This window comes from Toxorhynchites rutilus, chromosome 3 (genome assembly GCF_029784135.1).
Source record: "Toxorhynchites rutilus septentrionalis strain SRP chromosome 3, ASM2978413v1, whole genome shotgun sequence".
Taxonomy (NCBI): domain Eukaryota; kingdom Metazoa; phylum Arthropoda; class Insecta; order Diptera; family Culicidae; genus Toxorhynchites; species Toxorhynchites rutilus.
Window position 1 is genome coordinate 132,976,682 of NC_073746.1, and position 22,305 is coordinate 132,998,986.

The 22,305-nt window shown below is 41.6% G+C and overlaps 1 protein-coding gene across 7 annotated transcripts in view; it reads right to left on the reverse strand.

Moving 5' to 3' along the window:
- LOC129777839 (dynein assembly factor with WDR repeat domains 1) overlaps nt 1-18,095 on the reverse strand; it is a 30,653-nt gene extending 12,558 nt beyond the window's left edge. For all 7 annotated transcript variants that reach the window (XR_008743305.1, XR_008743304.1, XR_008743303.1 and 4 more), the window contains exons 1-3: nt 17,980-18,095; nt 17,846-17,918; nt 17,581-17,784 (exon numbers count right to left, since the gene is read on the reverse strand). Coding sequence is in view for 1 of the 7 variants with exons in the window: in XM_055784383.1 (XP_055640358.1) it covers nt 17,581-17,784; nt 17,846-17,918; nt 17,980-18,019 (317 nt within the window). In the remaining 6 variants the exon portion in view is untranslated. The remainder of the gene's footprint in view (nt 1-17,580; nt 17,785-17,845; nt 17,919-17,979) is intronic.
- Nucleotides 18,096-22,305: the final 4,210 nt, after the last annotated feature.

The following is a 22,305-nucleotide window of genomic DNA, read 5'->3' on the forward strand; positions in this document are numbered from 1 at the left end:
CGACTATAAAAGACCGGAAATGGAGTTAGTGAAATGATGGTAGACAAAGAAAGAGAGACGAAGATCGTGTTAGAGCGAAATGGTGGTAGTAAAAGAGCACATGCACAAACGGAAACGGAAACGGAAAAGGGCGTTTAGTCGCTATCTGCCTCTACGATTCGACTATCTCATTTCATTCTTCCCCGTAAAATGGAATTCATTGAATTATGAAGTGATTTCTTCCAGACTGAATTCGTTTCTCTCTCTCATGTATAACGTATGCATGTATGCTTACATGAATGCATGTTGTTTGAGTTCAACGTGGTTTGACATATACTACAGGTAGGCTAGATTTTGTTTTATCGGGGTGTCGACTCAAAATCCGAAAAGAAATTCCCTGATTTTCTAGGATTTTTCAGAAAAAGTCCAGAAGTAGAATCGTAGTAAATTCTCTACTAGTTCTGTAGTCTTAGTTCTTAAAACATTTAATTGGTAAAAAACAATGAAATTTGAGAACGGATGACGGTATCTTTAAATAAATCAGTTATTCTTGATTTTTGATTGAGTTAAGGGGGGACCCCGGTCTGGATAATCGAAAAACATTAATTTTTGTTTTTTACCCGAAGCACATTTACCCGAATGTAACGCATACCCGAATGACATTCACCCGAATGTAACAAATACCCGAATGCAACATATACCCGAATGGACATTTACCCGAATGAACATTTACCGGAATGCAACGTTTACCCGAATGCGACATTTACCCGAATGGGATGTTTACCCGAATGAAGAAGGAAAAAATCCGACAAATCAGTTTATGAGTTTTGTCGAATCTGCTGTTAGGAAGTTACGAAGTAAACTGAGAAATTGTAATGAGGAAATTCGAAAAAGATGTCGAAGACTTCGCTGTGTTATTTTTAGAAATTAGTGTAGGCACAATTGACATGCTGTCTTCTTTCTTTTCCGTATTGCTCTTTAAGACCAAGAGATCATTCAGAAATGAGCATGGGTTATGAAATATTCCGAAAATTAAACATGTAACTTTAACATAAACATTCTTAATGAAAATGTGAAAAGAATAGATAAGAACAAATGGTACTTACGTATTTACCGCCGCAGCGCAATTTTTATCATGCGTTTATTATTTCGTGATGAAATTTATTTTGAGATCAATGTAATGGGGGCGAAGTCCCCATTTAACGAGGATAAGGAATCGAGGCGGCACCAAACCGCCGAGGTAACGCAATCCGAGTAGTCCGCCGACCCGCCGTCGGAAACGGCGGCCTCTCGCAAGCAAACCTGTGTTCCACCGATTGCCCGGTTTGTTTGAAACATAGGAGACGATCCTTTAGTCAGGTCCGACCGAGCATTTGCGAGCGTCGGACTGCATACGTTTACCTGGTGCATTACGTTTGCCCGGTTAATTATGCATGTCATGCATTTTGATTGCCTGGTTGCAAACGTGATGCACCAGATAAACATATGGCGTCCGACGCTCGTAAACGGGCTGCGTCATCCATAAGAATGGATGGACCTCAAGATACGTTATAAAATTGCATTCTTTCACTTTTCATCATTTTGAAAAGGATTTTATTCAATGCCAGTATTTCTCGAATTGTACTTCCCTCGAAAAATACTTTTTGAATGGGAATGAAAGTATGAGACAAATATGATCTTTATATAACACTGTTCAGAATTAAATATACAAATACAAATACAAATATAGTAAAATTTGTGTATTATTTGAATATATCCTTCTTTTGGGTAAGTGTCGCTTTCGGGTAGATGTTACATTAGGGTAGCTGTCGCATTCGGGTAAATGTTACATTCGGGTAAATATTACATTCGGGTAAATGTTACATTCGGGTAATTGCTGCATTCGGGTAAATGTCGTATTCGGGTAGATGTTACTCTCGGGTGAGTGGAATTCGGGTGAATGTCTTTCGGGTAACTGTCATTCGGGTGAGTGGGTTTCGGGTAAATGTGACACAATCATTTGACGCATAGCTAAACCGTTTCTTCACGCATGTTTTCATGGAAAATTTTATGTTTTTCGGATCCTGGTAAGTATTTATCATGTAAACAAGAAGTTGCAGTCAACGAAAAAAGGGTCGCGCGCAGAATAGCACGGAAACACACCGAATGATCATCCGAAAAATGTCCAAGGCAGGTAGCAGCCAACGCGAAATCGCATAGTACTTGGGACGGTTCAAAACCTTCGTGTTTAATGCCCTCCACGACCGCAAAAAAATCCGAAACGACTGGACGCCTAAGGAAAACGACTGCGAAGGATGACTCTGCCATAAAGCGAGCGTCAAAGAAAGATCGCGCTTACATGCCACAGTATACCAGGGGACATTCAAGCATGGAGGAGGGAACATAATGGAAAAAAGAGTTTAATTTATAAAAGTTGGGCAGTGGGCATTTCAATCAGATGAATGCCAATGTGCAACAATTAGTATAATGCAGTTATATAGTGATAACAAAATGAATCAAATATCATTGTATTTGCTGCTCATCCATCTCTGCATCACCAGGACGCACTGCCCCCAGCATTAACTCCACCCGATCCAGTCGCGCCAACATTTTGCTCCTGTCATCTATGTTGTCCTGGCCCTGAGACCGTGGTTGGAGATGGGGTCTCCCGACAACAAATATTCGGCAAGTATAAACCGTTAGAAACATTACCTGGCCTTATTCGTCATCGCGTTCCAGCCCTCGCCATCGTATCGATGATGCAGATTTATCGACATCAGATCCCATTGTCGATGAAGAAGCCATTCATTCCGTGCTGCCAGTTAATGACCAATTGGTATCAGCGCCACGGATTTATTATCAGAACGTTCGTGGCCTGAGGACAAAAATCGACCGGGTGTTCCTCGCTACCCCTGAACTGGACTACGATATCTATGTCTTCACCGAAACTTGGCTAGACAGTTGTATCCACTCTGCTCAGCTGTTCAGCAAGAATTATAAGGTGTTTCGAGTTGATCGCTGTGACATTAGGAACATCCGTCGATGTGGTGGAGGTGCGCTAATCGCGGTGAAGCAGGCATATAGATTTTCAGCTGTCCGTTATTGTAATGTCATAATTGTCGAACAGTTAGGGGTGAAAGTATCGGTAGAAAGCGGTGATCTTTTGATTGGCGCGCTGTATATACCTCCAGATATAAGTCAGGATAGCTCTTTCATGCAACTTCATTTTGATGCTGTATCTGAGGTGTTTAGAACCCAGAAGGATGTTAATAGTAGAAGTAGTAGAACCATAGGTGATTTCAGCCAACCACGCCTGGTTTGGTTAGAAAGGAACAACGGTGCTCCTGTGGATCCGCTACAATCATACATCAATGTGGCCAGCCAGATTCTCCTCGACAATATATCCTTCCATGTACTGCAACAACGCAACTTGATTCGCAATTGTTCGAACCGAACTCGCTTTTCTTTTTATACAATAAATATACTTTATTGTAGAAAAAAAATAGTCAGAATTTTTTCTCGTAATAATTGTATAACGTCTTCTATATTTCGTCCACCGAAAAAGGAAACCAACAATGTGTCTTCTTTGAACCTCCATGTTGAGTGGCTATAAGACTGAACTGAAGTGATGCTGCTTTAAAGTCTACGCTTACTATATACATTTAAAAATTGCAACTTGTTCATTTATATGCAAAAACTCATAACTTCAAATTTAATTTACAAAAAAACAAAAAATAACACTCTTTTGGAAGTTACACCTTATGTAGAATCAAATGTGCTCTTTAAAATGCCATCAATAACTTTTTATTATGTTTGCCCCAAAAAGAACAACTAGCAAATGAAAAGGTCGTGCTTTCGGGGAAAAAACATCAATAAGTTTGAGTAGAATTAAGATATATACATGTTATGCACCGTAAAATGCGTGGATAAGAAAGCTCTAAAAGTCATTCGAAGACAGTTTTGATGTAGAATTTTACATATAAAAGTTAGAGCAAAAAAACCTTTTTTTCATGGTAACCCTAACTCAACCTAGAGAAAAAGCGCTATATCGGTTATTTGAAGAGATAAAAAGAAATATTGTTCCACAAAGTTACTTAAAATAACCAGAGCTACAATATTGTCGAACTATGTTTACCTCTATCTATAAAGATAAGAAAGTTAGATTTTTCATTTCATCGACAATTTTGGTCACCCTATTTTTGATAACATAAAAATGAGCGCTCTATTATATGTAACAACTTTGTCGAAGACAGTTTTTGGCTAGAGAATCACTGTCGAGCTCTAGATGCTAATTTCCATTTAAATGCACCTCCTGGACCATAGTGCAGTGTTCATGAAGAACAACTCGAACGCGTCTGTTTGATTTTATTGTGTCAACTGGTTCATTTCGTCAGCGTTTATTTTCCGTGTACCCTTTTTAGTTTTTAATTTAGTACAGGGTTTCCCAACTTTAAATTCCGAAAGTAAACTGAAATAAAACACACTTAGAATTCGAATTTCGATGAAACTTTTATTTCAAATTAAAGTTTGGTTTAAGCCATTATGTGTGAAATACAACATCATTCAAATGTCCACCTAGGGCTTCCTCGCACACCTTGATCCGGAACGGGTAATTTTTGATGACTTTTCGACATATATATGATATGACATATAGGGCGGTATCTCGGTCATAACTTCACGAATGTTGTCTTTCAAATGTTCAAGAGTTTGCGGAGAGTTGGCATAGACACGGTCTTTCGCATAACCCCACAAAAAAAGTCTAGCGGGTTCAAATCGCATGATCTGGACGGCCAATTGGCATCACCAAAACGCGAAATTATGCGTCCCTCAAATTTCGTTTGCAATATGGCCATGTTCGGTCGTGTTGTGTGACACGTGGCGCCGTCCTGCTGAAACCACATGTCATCCGTATCCATATCTTCAATTTGTGGCAAAAAAAAATCGGTTAACATGCGGCCATAGCGCTCACCATTCCCAGTTACCGTCTCGCCGTCCTCATTTTCAAAGAAATACGGCCCGATGACTCCACCAGACCATAATGCGCACCAAACAGTGACTTTTGGCGGATGCAATGGCCTCTCAACAATCATGTATAGATTTTCTGAGCCCCATATACGGAAATTTCGGGTGTTCACATAGCCACCGAGCTCGAAATGTGCCTCATCGCTGAAGAAAATTTGATGCGAAAATTATTCCATGGTCACCATGCTCTAATTTTTGTACCAGTTGTACTTTATATGGATGTAGGTGCAAGTCCAAATGCAAAATTCGCCATAATGATGTGTTTGACAAGCCCAATTGCTGAGCACGCCGTGGAATCGAAACATTCGGGTCATTCTCCACACTGGCAGCAACAGCAGCAATATTTTCGGCCAAACGCACATTACGATGATGCACAGGTTTCACAATATCCGCTACGGATCCAGTTTGTTCGAATTTACGCACTACATTAGCGATTGTGTGCTCTGTAGGCCGTCCATGACGACCAAAATCCGTCCGTAATGCTCGAAAAACATTTGCCGGTTTTTCATCATTTTTATAGTATAATTTAACAAAATTAACACGTTGTGCGATGCTAAAACGATCCATATTGTAAAATGGCAGACATTCAACTAACGATATGACGCTTTGGTTGACAGCTATGTCAAACGGTTTTCAGCGCAGGGCTGTATACTTTCGGAAGCCCGAAATGGAAAACCCTGTATAAGTAAGATTCATAAAGACCTAGATGTCAAATGACGAAACAATAATAATAATAATAATAATAATTATTAACTTAGTTAGTTAAGCCTGGTGCACGTGTCTCGTAGTTCCCATTGCGACCTTCAGCCTCTGCCCAGGAACTCCGATCCCTACCTTCACGAGGTACTAGCTGAGATGCGAGCAACCCTTGGAAAGATCGGGTAACCAACCCCGGTGGGACCTTGGGTCGTATGCAAACAGGGAAGGGGGACTAGTGTAGCGTCTGTTCTCCATGTTAGGAGCGGCCCACAACAGCGTCTGTATTCCAGGTTAGGAACGGCTGAGATACCGTCCTTCAGGCAGGTTGAGGACTCTAAGAAGCAACCTGTGCCAACCCGTGTTTTCCCGGGAAAAGGAAAACTACCAATAATGCAATTGAGAAATCGGAGAATTATAGTAATGCGATCGCCTGAGGAGGGCCCCCGGACTGGAGCTGGTCCTGGAACGGGCGTACATGCGAGCGGCCAGCGGCTAGAGGAATTGGTGCAAGAGCGGACCCCTAGTCATCGGGCTCAGCCCGTAAACCGAACGCTAAACAGAACCCGCAGCACAAGAAATCACAATGGCAATGCTGCACCTGCAAATGATGCTGCGATTGGACGACGTCAGTCGCTCACATTGACAGGCCGCCAACGGCAACGAATCATGTGGACGAGAGAGATGAATGAATTCGTGATTCGTTGCTATTATGTCTGCACAAGATTGGAGACGGACATGTCCGGCAGACCAAGAATGCTGGAAATGTTCAACGAGCAGTTCCCACGATTTGCCGGCCAACTAGATCGGAATAAGCTCTACACACGGAGACGAGCGATTTTGTCACACAACATGCTGTCCCCGGCTGAAATAGAGACCATCAAGTTGGAAGTGCAACGAGAACTGCGTAGAGAGAGTGGAAGATCGAGCGATATGTCGAGAAGGAGCTCTGCTAGGCTGAGTGCATCGTTCGCTAGTGAAAGGCGCGAATCTATTGCACCACCACCGGATCCAGTGGATGAGCCTAGAGGACAAGAGCCGGCAGAGGATCAACAACGAGGTCAATTAAAGAACGAATTGGCTTTCCACATGGATGCAGCAGTGACCCAGTTTTACGGAACGGACCCCTTAACCCGACACAAGATTCCGAAGTTGCAGTATTCCCACCGACTAACGAGTGCCGTCCAAGTACTCGACCAGGAAGTACTACCTGTGTACCTGGAAGTGGTAGAGAATCTAGAGGAGCTGCAATTTATCGTTTATTGTGGAACTGTAGCTGTTGTACGGACGTTAGGAATGCGCACCTTTCACCAAGACGATAGACAGAACCGCGTACTCTCCAAAAAACCGAAACCTGCTTGGATGAGACGCCTGGAAGGTCGTATCCAAACGCTCCGAGTAAAAATCGGTCGACTAACGCAGTACAAGAGGGGAAGTCGATCGCGAAAGCTGATTCGTGGAGTTGCTGAAATTGTGAAGCCGGCAGAGCTCTCTGATCTTAATGAAAACCGCATCATTGAGATCCTCGACACCCATGTACAACGGTTGAGTGCTCTATCAAAAAGGTTAAGACGTTATACGGAATGTACGAAAAGGAATGCGGATAATCGTATGTTCAGTATGAACGAAAGGGAGTTCTACAGCCGCATCAAAAAGAAACGCAATAATTACGATGGTGGTCTTCCTGAGATTGACGAAGTTACCCAGTTTTGGTCAGGCTTATGGGAGAACCCTATTCAACACCGAAGTAACAGGATGTGGCTGGCAGAAGAAGAGGAATATGGAAACGGACTTGAAGCAATGCCTGCCGTTATGGTAACCGCCCATGATATCAACGAAGCCATTCGATATTCCAGGAATTGGGCTGCGCCAGGACCAGATTTCGTGCACAATTTCTGGTACAAAAAGTTTTCTTCAACTCATGGGCGAATGGCAGAGTGCTTCAATAAGGTATTAGAAAATCCCCAAACAACACCGGAGTTCGTGACCAGGGGAATTACTCATCTGATGCCAAAGGATCAAGACACAGCGAATGCGGCGAAGTACAGGCCAATAACATGTCTAACGAGCCTGTACAAGCTACTTACGTCGGTGATTAATAAAAAGATACAAAACCATTGCGAAGTTAACGAAATATTAACAGAAGAACAGAAAGGCTGTAAACAGAACACGCGGGGCTGCAAAGATCAAGTCGTTATCGATGCAGTCATCGTCGGACAAGCAAGCCGAAACAGAAGGAACCTGAGTATGGCGTACATTGACTATAAAAAAGCATACGACTCAGTACCGCATACGTACCTGATAAAGGTACTAAAAATGTACAAGATACATGATGGCGTCATCAGGTTTAAGGAACACGCAATGGTAAACTGGAGCACCTCGCTTAGTATCACCGACGGAACAACTATGTTGAGATCCAGAACTCTCAATATTCGCAGGGGAATATTCCAAGGTGACACATTCAGTCCTTTGTGGTTTTGCCTTGCGATGAACCCCTTGAGCAGAGCACTCAACCGAAGCAGCCATGGCTACCATATCAACAGAACAACGACAATAAACCATACCTTCTATATGGACGACTTGAAACTGTTTGCGGAATCAACAGAAGCGCTACATAGTCTTCTACAGTGTGTTAGCGACTTTAGTTCCGATGTGCGGATGGAACTCGGAATCGAAAAGTGTAAGGCAGTACAGCTCCACCGTGGACGATTGGTGGAGACTGAAGGATTCCGCATTAACGAGAGTGAAGTGATTCAAGATTTGGTGGAAGGCGAATCCTATAAGTACCTGGGATTTCTGCAATTGAAAGGGATTTGTCACACAAAAATCAAGAAGGAACTCCAGGAACAATTCTTGATCAGAATCAACCAGGTTTTGAAAACAAACCTCTGCGGCGGCAAAAAAATCAAAGCCGTCAATACGTTTGCCGTTCCTTTACTCACGTACAGTTTCGGGGTGCTGAAGTGGACGAAAACCGATTTAGAAACAATAGAAAGAGCAATGAGAGTGACGTTCACAAAGCACCGTATGCACCATCCAAAGTCGTCCATAGAAAGATTCACCTTGCCACGTGTTGAAGGAGGAAGAGGTGTCACTGACATCAGAGCGCTTTGCAGTTCCCAGATCCAGCAGTTGCGGAGTTACTTCGTGGAAAGTCAGACCCGTCACGATATCTATCGCGCTGTCTGTGAAGCGGACCGTGGATTCAGTGCCCTGCATCTGGCGCAGGAGCAGTACGAACTTAGCTGCAATTTGCAGACCATAGAAGAAAAAACAACATCATGGAAGCAAAAGGAACTTCATGGGACACACCCCCATCGTTTAGAGCAAGCGCATATCGACAAAGTATTATCGAACACGTGGCTGGTGCGAGGTGAACTCTTTTCTGAAACAGAAGGGTTTATGGTAGCCATCCAGGACCGGATAATAGCGACCAAAAACTACCGGAAGTACATCTTGCACGAAAACGTTGTTGACTGTTGCAGAAAGTGCAATAAAGTAGGAGAGACGATAGAACACGTCATAGCCGGCTGTGGAGCGCTAGCCGAATCAGCTTATCTCAATCGTCACAACTCGGTTGCCAAGATTGTTCATCAACAGCTAGCATCAAAACGCAACTTGGTAAATCAGTTGGTACCCTACTACAAGTATATTCCGGATCCGGTTTTGGAAAATAGCTGCTACAAGTTGTACTGGGATCGCGAGATTATTACGGATGTCCGAATACCAGCTAATCGCCCTGATATTGTGGTCTACGATAAAAATAAGAAAGAAGTGCTGATAATAGACATTGCAGTACCGTTAGACCACAATCTACAATCTACGTTTGCTGCCAAGTTAACCAAGTATCACGACTTGGCAGAAGAACTAAAACAAATGTGGCATTTGAAAGGCATCCGTATTATACCAGTAGTGATCTCTGCTACTGGTTTAGTTCCACACTCTCTCACGCAGCCATTGGAGGAGCTGCAAGTAACAGAGCAGCTTGCGGTTATGCAGAAAGCGGTGATTCTTGGAACGTGTAACATAGTGCGACGGTTCCTGAATCACCATAATTAGAACACGATGATTGTGCAGACACTATTATAAAGAGAAAAAAAGAAAAAAAAAGATACCACAGAGCCTAATCCCCCTTTGGCATTTAAGAAGCCCGGGGGTAGGTGAATATTCCAGCTCAATGCTGAGAAGTGCCATAACTCTATATAATAATAATAATAATAAGCTCTCGGATCTTAATGAAAACCGCATCATTGAGATCCTCGACACCCATGTACAACGGTTGAGTGCTCTATCAAAAAGGTTGAGACGTTATACGGAATGTATGAAAAGGCATGCGGATAATCGTATGTTCAGTATGAACGAAAGGGAGTTCTACAGCCACATCGAAAAGAAACACAGTAATTACGATGGTGGCCTTCCTGAGATTGACGAAGTTACCCAGTTTTGGTCAGGCTTATGGGAGAACCCTATTCAACAACGAAGTAACAGGATGTGGCTGGCAGAAGAAGAGGAATATGGAAACGGACTTGAAGCTATGCCTGCCGTTGTGGTAACCGCCCATGATATCAACGAAGCCATTCGATATTCCAGGAATTGGGCTGCGCCAGGACCAGATTTCGTGCACAATTTCTGGTACAAAAAAATTTCTTAAACTAATGGGCGAATGGAAGAGTGCTTCAATAAGATACTAGAAAATCCCTAAAAAACACCGGAGTTCGTGACTAGGGGAATTACTCATCTGATGCCAAAGGATCGAGACACAGCGAAAGCGGCGAAGTACAGGCCAATAACATGTCTAACGAGCCTATACAAGCTACTTACGTAGGGGGTCTCCGTAGCCACATTGGTTGCGCGTTCGCTTAGTAAGCGATCGATCGTGAGTTCAAAACTCAGGGCCCTCATTGACCATCTTTGTGTTGTTACAGAATAACTACGTCCACGCAACAATCATCAGCGATGGAGATCGATCCACGGTCGAAATAAGATCGATTCATCCATACAACTGCTCTGCTCTGCAAGACACATCGGGCTGCTGTTCTATAAATAACTCAACAATGATCAATCAACTGTCTCCGCTGTTCGGTCTAACTGGATAATGGAAGAACAGATAGAAAACTCTTACGCCTAAATGGCTACTGTGTAGATGTACCATATGCAATGGTATAGAAGGAATACTGACAAAATGGCAACTGTATAATGTGCTAATTATAGATAATGATAATCATGTGACATGTACACGATTAAAATTCGGCTCTGTTTCAGATAAAATGCTAATGAGCCTAAAATAAATATATGGGATAAAAAAAAAGCTACTTACGTCGGTGATTAATAGAAAGATTCAAAACTATTGCGATGTTAACGAACAGAAGAGCAGAAAGGCTGTAAACAAAATACGCGAGGCTGCAAAGATCAAGTCATTATCGATGCAGTCATCGTCGGACAAGCAAGCCGAAATAAAAGGAACCTGAGTATGGCGTACATTGATTATAAAAAAGCATACGACTCAGTACCACATACGTACTTGATAAAGGTACTAAAAATGTACAAGATACATGATGGCGTCGTCAGGTTTATGGAACACGCAATGGAAAACTGGAGCACTTCGCTTAGTATCACCGACGGAACAACTATGTTGAGATCCAGAACTCTCGATATTCGCAGGGGAATATTCCAAGGTGACACATTTAGTCCTTTGTGGTTTTGCCTTGCGATGAACCCCTTGAGCAGAGCACTCAACCGAAGCAGTCATGGCCAAGGAAAGTGAAGTGGAAGGTAAAACGTAATGTCAGAATTGCCGTTCGGACGTATCCCGTAAGTTTGAACTTATTTACATAGATGGTATCCAAACAACACTAAACATTGACTACAGTTTCGCCGGCACGGTTGATTGTCGTTATGAACCAGAACAAAAAACAAAGCTGCAAATTATGCGCCAGTGGCGGTACCACGATCAAAGCACTCCCTGAATCACATTAGCCGAGCCAGCTGGCGGAAGCATATGCATAAAGGTTACTAGGTTACTATTTTCAACGTCAACTGTTTATTTATTATACTGCTTCAAATATCTTCGACGAAATCAAATGTAACCATACCAACGTAAGTAATAACATAAACAAATCCAAACTTTTCGTCTTGCCATTCCTCAAACGTCTTTTCTAAATAGTGTAAATTACGAGCCACCTGTTAACTCCACCATCTTGGTCATGGCTACCATATCAACAGAACAACGACAATAAACCATACCTTCTATATGGCCCACTTGAAACTGCGTGCGGAATCAACAGAAGCGCTACATACTTTACTACAATGCGTTAGCGACTTCAGTTCCGATGTGCGGATGGAACTCGGAATAGAAAAGTGTAAATCAGTACAGCTCCATCGAGGACGATTGCTGGAGACTGAAGGATTCCGCATGAACGAGAGTGAGGGATTCAAGCTTTGGTGGAGGGCGAATCCTATAAATACCCGGGATTTCTGCAACTGAAAGGGATTTATCACACAAAAATCAAGAAGGAACTCCAGGAACAATTCTTGATAAGAATCAACCTGGTTTTGAGAACAAACCTTTGCGGCGGCAAAAAGATCAAAGCCGTCAACACGTTTTCCGTTCACGTACAGTTTCGGGGTGCTGAAGTGGACAAAAACCGATTTAGAAGCCATTGAAAGAACGATGAGAGTAACGTTCACTAAGCACCGCATGCACCATCCAAAGTCGTCTTCAATACTTCGAAGAAAGTCAGACCCATCACGATATCTATCGCGCTGTTTGTGAGGCGGACCACGGATTCGGTGCCCTGCATCTGGCGTAGGAGCAGTATGAGCTAAACTGCAATTTGCAGACTACTGAAGAAAAAATAACATCGTGGAAGCAAAAAGAACTTCATGGGACGCACCCCCATCGTTTAGAGCAAGCGCAGATCAACAATACATTATCGAACACGTGGCTGGTGCGAGGTGAACTCTTTCCCGAGACAGAAGGGTTTATGGTAGCCATCCAGGACCGGATAATAGCGACCAAAAACTACCGGAAGTACATCTTGCACGAAAACGTTGTCGACTGTTGCAGAAAGTGCAATAAAGTAGGAGAGACGATTGAGTACGTCTTAGCCGGCTGTGGAGCCGAATCAGCTTATATCAATCGTCACAACTCGGTTGCCAAGATTGTTTGATCAAAACGCAAATTGGTAAATCAGTCGGTACCCTACTACAAGTATATTCCGGATCCGGTTTTGGAAAATAGCTGCTACAAGTTGCACTGGGATCGCGAGATTATTATGGATGTCCGAATACTAGCTAATCGCCCTAATATTGTGGTCTACGACAAAAATAAGAAAAATAAGAAGTGATGATAATAGACATTGCAATACCGTTAGACCCCAATCTACAATCTACGTTTGCTGCCAAGATAACCAAGTATCACGACTTGGCAGGAGAACTAAAACAAATGTGGCATTTGAAAGGCATTCGTATTATACCAGTAGTGATCTCTGCTACTGGTTTAGTTCCACACTCTCTCACGCAGCCATTGGAGGAGCTGCAAGTAACAGAGCAGCTTGCGGTTATGCATTTGAAAGGCATCCGTATTATACCAGTAGTGATCTCTGCTACTGGTTTAGTTCCACACTCTCTCACGCAGCCATTGGAGGAGCTGCAAGTAACAGAGCAGCTTGCGGTTATGCAGAAAGCGGTGATTCTTGGAACGTGTAACATAGTGCGACGGTTCCTGAATCACCATAATTAGAACACGATGATTGTGCAGACACTATTATAAAGAGAAAAAAAGAAAAAAAAAGATACCACAGAGCCTAATCCCCCTTTGGCATTTAAGAAGCCCGGGGGTAGGTGAATATTCCAGCTCAATGCTGAGAAGTGCCATAACTCTATATAATAATAATAATAATAAGCTCTCGGATCTTAATGAAAACCGCATCATTGAGATCCTCGACACCCATGTACAACGGTTGAGTGCTCTATCAAAAAGGTTGAGACGTTATACGGAATGTATGAAAAGGCATGCGGATAATCGTATGTTCAGTATGAACGAAAGGGAGTTCTACAGCCACATCGAAAAGAAACACAGTAATTACGATGGTGGCCTTCCTGAGATTGACGAAGTTACCCAGTTTTGGTCAGGCTTATGGGAGAACCCTATTCAACAACGAAGTAACAGGATGTGGCTGGCAGAAGAAGAGGAATATGGAAACGGACTTGAAGCTATGCCTGCCGTTGTGGTAACCGCCCATGATATCAACGAAGCCATTCGATATTCCAGGAATTGGGCTGCGCCAGGACCAGATTTCGTGCACAATTTCTGGTACAAAAAAATTTCTTAAACTAATGGGCGAATGGAAGAGTGCTTCAATAAGATACTAGAAAATCCCTAAAAAACACCGGAGTTCGTGACTAGGGGAATTACTCATCTGATGCCAAAGGATCGAGACACAGCGAAAGCGGCGAAGTACAGGCCAATAACATGTCTAACGAGCCTATACAAGCTACTTACGTAGGGGGTCTCCGTAGCCACATTGGTTGCGCGTTCGCTTAGTAAGCGATCGATCGTGAGTTCAAAACTCAGGGCCCTCATTGACCATCTTTGTGTTGTTACAGAATAACTACGTCCACGCAACAATCATCAGCGATGGAGATCGATCCACGGTCGAAATAAGATCGATTCATCCATACAACTGCTCTGCTCTGCAAGACACATCGGGCTGCTGTTCTATAAATAACTCAACAATGATCAATCAACTGTCTCCGCTGTTCGGTCTAACTGGATAATGGAAGAACAGATAGAAAACTCTTACGCCTAAATGGCTACTGTGTAGATGTACCATATGCAATGGTATAGAAGGAATACTGACAAAATGGCAACTGTGTAATGTGCTAATTATAGATAATGATAATCATGTGACATGTACACGATTAAAATTCGGCTCTGTTTCAGATAAAATGCTAATGAGCCTAAAATAAATATATGGGATAAAAAAAAAGCTACTTACGTCGGTGATTAATAGAAAGATTCAAAACTATTGCGATGTTAACGAACAGAAGAGCAGAAAGGCTGTAAACAAAATACGCGAGGCTGCAAAGATCAAGTCATTATCGATGCAGTCATCGTCGGACAAGCAAGCCGAAATAAAAGGAACCTGAGTATGGCGTACATTGATTATAAAAAAGCATACGACTCAGTACCACATACGTACTTGATAAAGGTACTAAAAATGTACAAGATACATGATGGCGTCGTCAGGTTTATGGAACACGCAATGGAAAACTGGAGCACTTCGCTTAGTATCACCGACGGAACAACTATGTTGAGATCCAGAACTCTCGATATTCGCAGGGGAATATTCCAAGGTGACACATTTAGTCCTTTGTGGTTTTGCCTTGCGATGAACCCCTTGAGCAGAGCACTCAACCGAAGCAGTCATGGCCAAGGAAAGTGAAGTGGAAGGTAAAACGTAATGTCAGAATTGCCGTTCGGACGTATCCCGTAAGTTTGAACTTATTTACATAGATGGTATCCAAACAACACTAAACATTGACTACAGTTTCGCCGGCACGGTTGATTGTCGTTATGAACCAGAACAAAAAACAAAGCTGCAAATTATGCGCCAGTGGCGGTACCACGATCAAAGCACTCCCTGAATCACATTAGCCGAGCCAGCTGGCGGAAGCATATGCATAAAGGTTACTAGGTTACTATTTTCAACGTCAACTGTTTATTTATTATACTGCTTCAAATATCTTCGACGAAATCAAATGTAACCATACCAACGTAAGTAATAACATAAACAAATCCAAACTTTTCGTCTTGCCATTCCTCAAACGTCTTTTCTAAATAGTGTAAATTACGAGCCACCTGTTAACTCCACCATCTTGGTCATGGCTACCATATCAACAGAACAACGACAATAAACCATACCTTCTATATGGCCCACTTGAAACTGCGTGCGGAATCAACAGAAGCGCTACATACTTTACTACAATGCGTTAGCGACTTCAGTTCCGATGTGCGGATGGAACTCGGAATAGAAAAGTGTAAATCAGTACAGCTCCATCGAGGACGATTGCTGGAGACTGAAGGATTCCGCATGAACGAGAGTGAGGGATTCAAGCTTTGGTGGAGGGCGAATCCTATAAATACCCGGGATTTCTGCAACTGAAAGGGATTTATCACACAAAAATCAAGAAGGAACTCCAGGAACAATTCTTGATAAGAATCAACCTGGTTTTGAGAACAAACCTTTGCGGCGGCAAAAAGATCAAAGGCGTCAACACGTTTTCCGTTCACGTACAGTTTCGGGGTGCTGAAGTGGACAAAAACCGATTTAGAAGCCATTGAAAGAACGATGAGAGTAACGTTCACTAAGCACCGCATGCACCATCCAAAGTCGTCTTCAATACTTCGAAGAAAGTCAGACCCATCACGATATCTATCGCGCTGTTTGTGAGGCGGACCACGGATTCGGTGCCCTGCATCTGGCGTAGGAGCAGTATGAGCTAAACTGCAATTTGCAGACTACTGAAGAAAAAATAACATCGTGGAAGCAAAAAGAACTTCATGGGACGCACCCCCATCGTTTAGAGCAAGCGCAGATCAACAATACATTATCGAACACGTGGCTGGTGCGAGGTGAACTCTTTCCCGAGACAGAAGGGTTTATGGTAGCCATCCAGGACCGGATAATAGCGACCAAAAACTACCGGAAGTACATCTTGCACGAAAACGTTGTCGACTGTTGCAGAAAGTGCAATAAAGTAGGAGAGACGATTGAGTACGTCTTAGCCGGCTGTGGAGCCGAATCAGCTTATATCAATCGTCACAACTCGGTTGCCAAGATTGTTTGATCAAAACGCAAATTGGTAAATCAGTCGGTACCCTACTACAAGTATATTCCGGATCCGGTTTTGGAAAATAGCTGCTACAAGTTGCACTGGGATCGCGAGATTATTATGGATGTCCGAATACTAGCTAATCGCCCTAATATTGTGGTCTACGACAAAAATAAGAAAAATAAGAAGTGATGATAATAGACATTGCAATACCGTTAGACCCCAATCTACAATCTACGTTTGCTGCCAAGATAACCAAGTATCACGACTTGGCAGGAGAACTAAAACAAATGTGGCATTTGAAAGGCATTCGTATTATACCAGTAGTGATCTCTGCTACTGGTTTAGTTCCACACTCTCTCACGCAGCCATTGGAGGAGCTGCAAGTAACAGAGCAGCTTGCGGTTATGCAGAAAGCGGTGATTCTTGGAACGTGTAACATAGTGCGACGGTTCCTGAATCACCACAATTAGAACACGATGATTGTGCAGACACTATTATAAAGAGAAAAAAAAAGATACCACAGAGCCTAATCCCTCTTTGGCATTCAAGAAGCCCGGGGGTAGGTGAATATTCCACCTCAATGCTGAGAAGTGCCATAACTCTATAGTAAGAATTATAAAACTGATGAGTTATATCAAAAAATGTTACAGATGTTAAAATGCTATGGGAAAATAGCAAAAAATGCTACTTCAATAACCAGATACTGGGAAAAGCAGCCGACGAGGTTGTTCAGCAGTTTGTGCGGAAGTTGAAGCCATGTATCGAGCCCAAAGCTAAAACGTTTTATTCTCAAATAAGATTGACATGGCTTTACTTATATTGCACTCTAGGGAAGCAATATTAATTTTATCTGTGAGTAATATTCACATTGTCTAACTGAGAAACTGAACTTCACTAGCTAGTCGGAGAGTGTATTCCAATTGCGAGAATTTTGACAGAGCTATCATTACGCAACAAGCTTATTGCTAGCGTCCGATGGCGCGAAACAACCTAACTCGCCATCGAATTAACAATTTCCCAAAAAAAAAATCCGAAATGATGGACGGGTAACGAATCGATACTCACCTTTTGCCCGATTTGTCGAAGGCCACATTAGTGAGTGGGAGAATGTGCGTTTGGAGAGTTTTAAAAAGGTAAAACTTCGTTTTGATTGGCTCCTTGAGCTTTTTCTGCAGTTTTTCGAGAATATCTATCACTTGCGGATAAATTTCCTGCGTTATCAGTGGCTCCGAAGAGGCGATTTTCTTGGTAACCGCTTGGAGATCGCAGCTGCAAAAGTGTATGCTGCGTGTTGATGTTATCTGGCGACAAATGTGATTCAATACTTTACCTTGGAGTTAGATCAAACAAGTCAATCATTTTGGTTCCTTCCACATTGCGTTTCCGATAATTGAGCGCCATGCCTGTAAGTTGTCGATTATGGAAGGTTAATAATACGGCGACACTTCTGCCACACATTCTAACCTGGTGGATAATAACGGAGATATATCTTAATCAATTTCATCGTTTGTGTATCACGATAGGTAATATATAAAATATTTGGCAAAATTGTTTCAGAGCGACCACTCTCGTAGAATGACTTTTGACGAATGTGAAGAAATTTTTCTATTGACTGTTGGATCGATAGCGATGGTAATGAATTACGATGGATCTGATCCAGAACCACGTGGATTGTTATCATGGATATGGTTGCCTTGGAAGTCTTCGCTATTTGTTTGTTTTTGTGTTGTTGATAGACGCGACACTTGTTGATTGGTGTCGACCTAAATGTAATCGTTGATTTACAGAGCACTATATTTACATCAACTGAAAAAAAAGTTTTTCAAATCAATAATCTTCCGATGTATACCCAGTATTCATTTTTACCTGACTTATTCTAAACTACATTTGGATAATTTATATTCCTAGATTTCATGGCACTATCAAAACCCATTTGGTGCTCTATGGGGGTTACAACACTCATTTGACGCATACCTGGAAACAATTAACGATACAGTTGGTCCAGGTCACATAATCGAGGGGGAGTGAGCTCATGCTGCGCCACTGCATATTGCATCAATTGCGGCTCGTGAGAAAAAGAACATCTTTCGCTCTGGTTGGTGAGAGGAGCACGCCTGGATTACACGATAGCTGCCAAAACATATCCTTCACGCTTTGGATCGCGATGTCAATCCAAGCGCATCGTGCAGTGAAATGATGTCTGTAGGGGGCGCGTAAGCCATGAATATGGCAGCATAGGGTGATTATGAATGCTTACTGTTTTGATATAATTCTTACTTTGAAATATGTAATTTTAATATTCTGAAAAGTTTACGTATTTGTGTTGATTGTCCACCATGCATGCTAATCATTTTCGATTCGTTTTCACTTACCGCATTCTCGAACCACCCTATAGTTCCTACGCTCAATCATGTACCTTTACAGCGGTGTGCAAATAGAAACTGTTTTCAAGTGCGTATAATAATCACCCACCCTGATCAGCGGCACAATGTGCAAACTCTTCACTTATTCTCGCAAGCGGAACTAATTCCGTTCCTTTCAAACACCCTCACATTGCTGCTAGGGGGTTGGCACCGATGGTCGAGCGAGGAATAATAAATTTACGTGATGCGCTCGGAAAATAAATAAAATTGGCTTTCTGGAGATAAACCCTCTTACAAATAGCTTTCTGTCGAAAATCCTTGTGTTAAAACACAATACCGGCGAACGCACGTACGATTCCGTTCTCCACCCTTTATGGTTCTTTGGGTGTTGTAGCTGTTTCATTCCCCATCACGTAATCGGATGTTGGATGTGAGAGCGGTGGACTGGTGGGCAGTCAAAGCCTGCATGATTTTTCCATTTTCCATCGCATAGTCATGTTTTATTTACACGACATTATCACCTTACGTTGTGCTGAAATGTGGTTTTCATTGGGTCCAACAACAGCGATCGGAATGTTGATATAAACTTTTCTTGAAATTTGTTGAAGTTCAAGTTAAAGCAAACTGAAAAAATATATATTTTGATTTCTCACTGTACATTGTTTATGCTTTTTGTAAAACCATTGTTTCATCCTTACTTCTTACTAGAGCCTATTGCTCAATTTTTCCCATCATTTGTGCCAACTGTTTTCACGCTTTTTAAGTCTTCAAAATCTCCACGCCACCTTCTGAAAGTTTATAGTTCCGTCGTTCTTCTTCCGTTTGCTGTATTTCTAAATTGGAATCGGCTTTGAGGCATTGGCCGGGCTTCACTCTTTGGGGACCACAGGGGTGCTTTAATCGTTTAATCGTACCTCCAGCAACTTTTCCGAAAGCACGTCCTTAGTTTTCAGAAGTTACGAAGGTATCACGTTTACCAAACAAACAACTTTTGTTTTGTGACTACGTCGTTCATTAAAGGTGTAAATCAGGAAACTGGTCACATTTATGAAACAATTTTAACGTTCATGACTATTTTTACTTCGAACCAATTTTGATGATTTGCCTACCAATCGAATGGGAAATTTTCTAAGATTTGTTTGACATGCTTTAGGGGTAGGGGAGGTAAAATGAACGCCCTAAGGAATATGACCATTTACTGCGTCCACATTTCGCCACAATTACCGTTGTTGATTCTTCATATTCAGATGAACAAGAGAATATTAACCCGTAGTCTTAATAGCACAAAAAAGCCATAAATGAATCTCGTGCCGATATATAAAACCCATAAGATCCAATCCCTAAAACAAAAAGGGTCACAAAACATGCGGGCAAATGTTCGAATAGCTAAACGGCGTATTCAAATAGTTGTACGAGAAGAACTCGAAACCGTCTTTGTAACAGTACTCAATAGTTCTTGGGTCAGTTGTACGAAGCAAAAAAAAACCTTTTCCTCCCATTATCATTTACAGTGACTCAAACTCTCAATCGTACTCCACCATGCAGATCTCTTTTCCCTTCTTTTGAAAGTCGAAAACAAGCTTTCGAAACATTCTATTTAGATGAAGTTATAGTGTCATATGAGAGTTAAAATGTTTGCGTTGGACAATTTCCAAATTCCAACATAAGTATGGTATCCCTTGTTCATCGCAACTATCTTTAGCTGTCTTTGGCCATATTTACGAGTTTTTTGGTGTATTCGGAAAGAATATTCATCAGTTTTTTCATCAAGTGGTTTTTAAAATCGTTATTTTTAGAAATTTAATGGTTTCTAAATTTCCTACAAAGATAACTTTTTTAGTTTTTTACTGGGATTGATGTCGGAAGATTGTGGAGGAATATCAATAACTTTTGGGTAATTGTAATGTAACCATATGCGAACTATATATGTCTAGAGCTCTGTGTCATTGTTTTGGCACTTGTACCCTCGATTCAATCCCATTTTGTTGACCATTTTGTTTCGTATTTCATCTCGCAAAGTTCTCACCCTTTCGTCGCGTATTTAAACCGCTTCTCGCCGAACTGTGTCGCAAATTATTCACATTTGTCGTGTTGAAAAACCCAAACCTCAAACGGCCGCTCCTGAGAAAGAGATTCACATTGGATAAGGAAATCATCGAAAAAAATTAGGCATTAAAAGATAGATGAACAAAAAATGATTGAATGGATAGTAAAAATATTCTTTTCTTTATTTTTACTCGAGAAAACGTCTGAAATTCGTGTCTCTACACTAGAATACCCCCTTAAATCATTAGTGAAATAGTAGATACATGTATAAAATATGCTGGGCCTATTCACCCAGAGTCCTAATTACCTTAAGAGTCTTCGTGTTGCGTGAGAGATGAGAAAAATTAACCTGCAGGCCAAACCGTAACATTTCTGCCCCCTGAATCCTCCACATGCCATTTGCTTGATTAGTTCTCGAGTAATGTAGCAATGTGTGTTTCTTTTGTGTGGCAGCCACCATGTAGAGAGAGGGGAGGAGCCACCATGTAGAGAGAGAGGATCGCCACAGAAACATTTCTTCCACCCTGAAATATCCACACTGAGAGAAATAACTAGTAAATATAATATAACGATTTCTTTGGTTAATGCTACCAACCTATAGTCATTTTCTACAGAACTAATAAACATATATGTCAAGTAGAACCATGATTCGTAAGCCTAATATTGGCTATATTTTCCCGGCGAAAATGCACGTATTAGAATTATACCCTTATTATACCTCCGTATTGCCGTATGACAACAATAAAAATGATAAATACGCACTTTGGAAGCCTCATATCAACAGTCCCGCTGCGTATGGTGAACATTAGAACAGTAGGAATATTCTCATGCCGAAAAAAGCCGATATATGTATCTATAAAATAGGAATACTCTTACGCCTAAATGGCTACTGTGTAATACATAAAAATGTGTATCGATAGGATAGGAATACTCTTTTACCAAAAAAAATGGCTACTGTGTAGTATACATTATCGTTAAATTATAGTTAGATAAATATGTATACAAATGAATACGGCTCTGTTACAGCTGAATTGCTAAATAAGCTTAAAAAATAAACAGATGGGATAAAAAAACAAAATCCAAATTTTATGCAAGTCAATATTTTTCCACAGTATCGGTTTGACATGAAATAGCTATATAGATATTCATAGTCAATTTGTTCGAATTTTCCTATTCATCTCAAATATCCTCCAAAGTATTATTTTATTCTAATTCGGGTGAAGATGAGCTAACAAAATATATGGACGACACATGCCTGACCAGCCGTTCTCATGTGACGATGAGATATATGTACGTACGTGGGAAAACCTTGATTTATATATAAAAATGTTTCCGCATCGTACGAAAAAACATCTTCAAATCTCTTCACAATCATATCGGC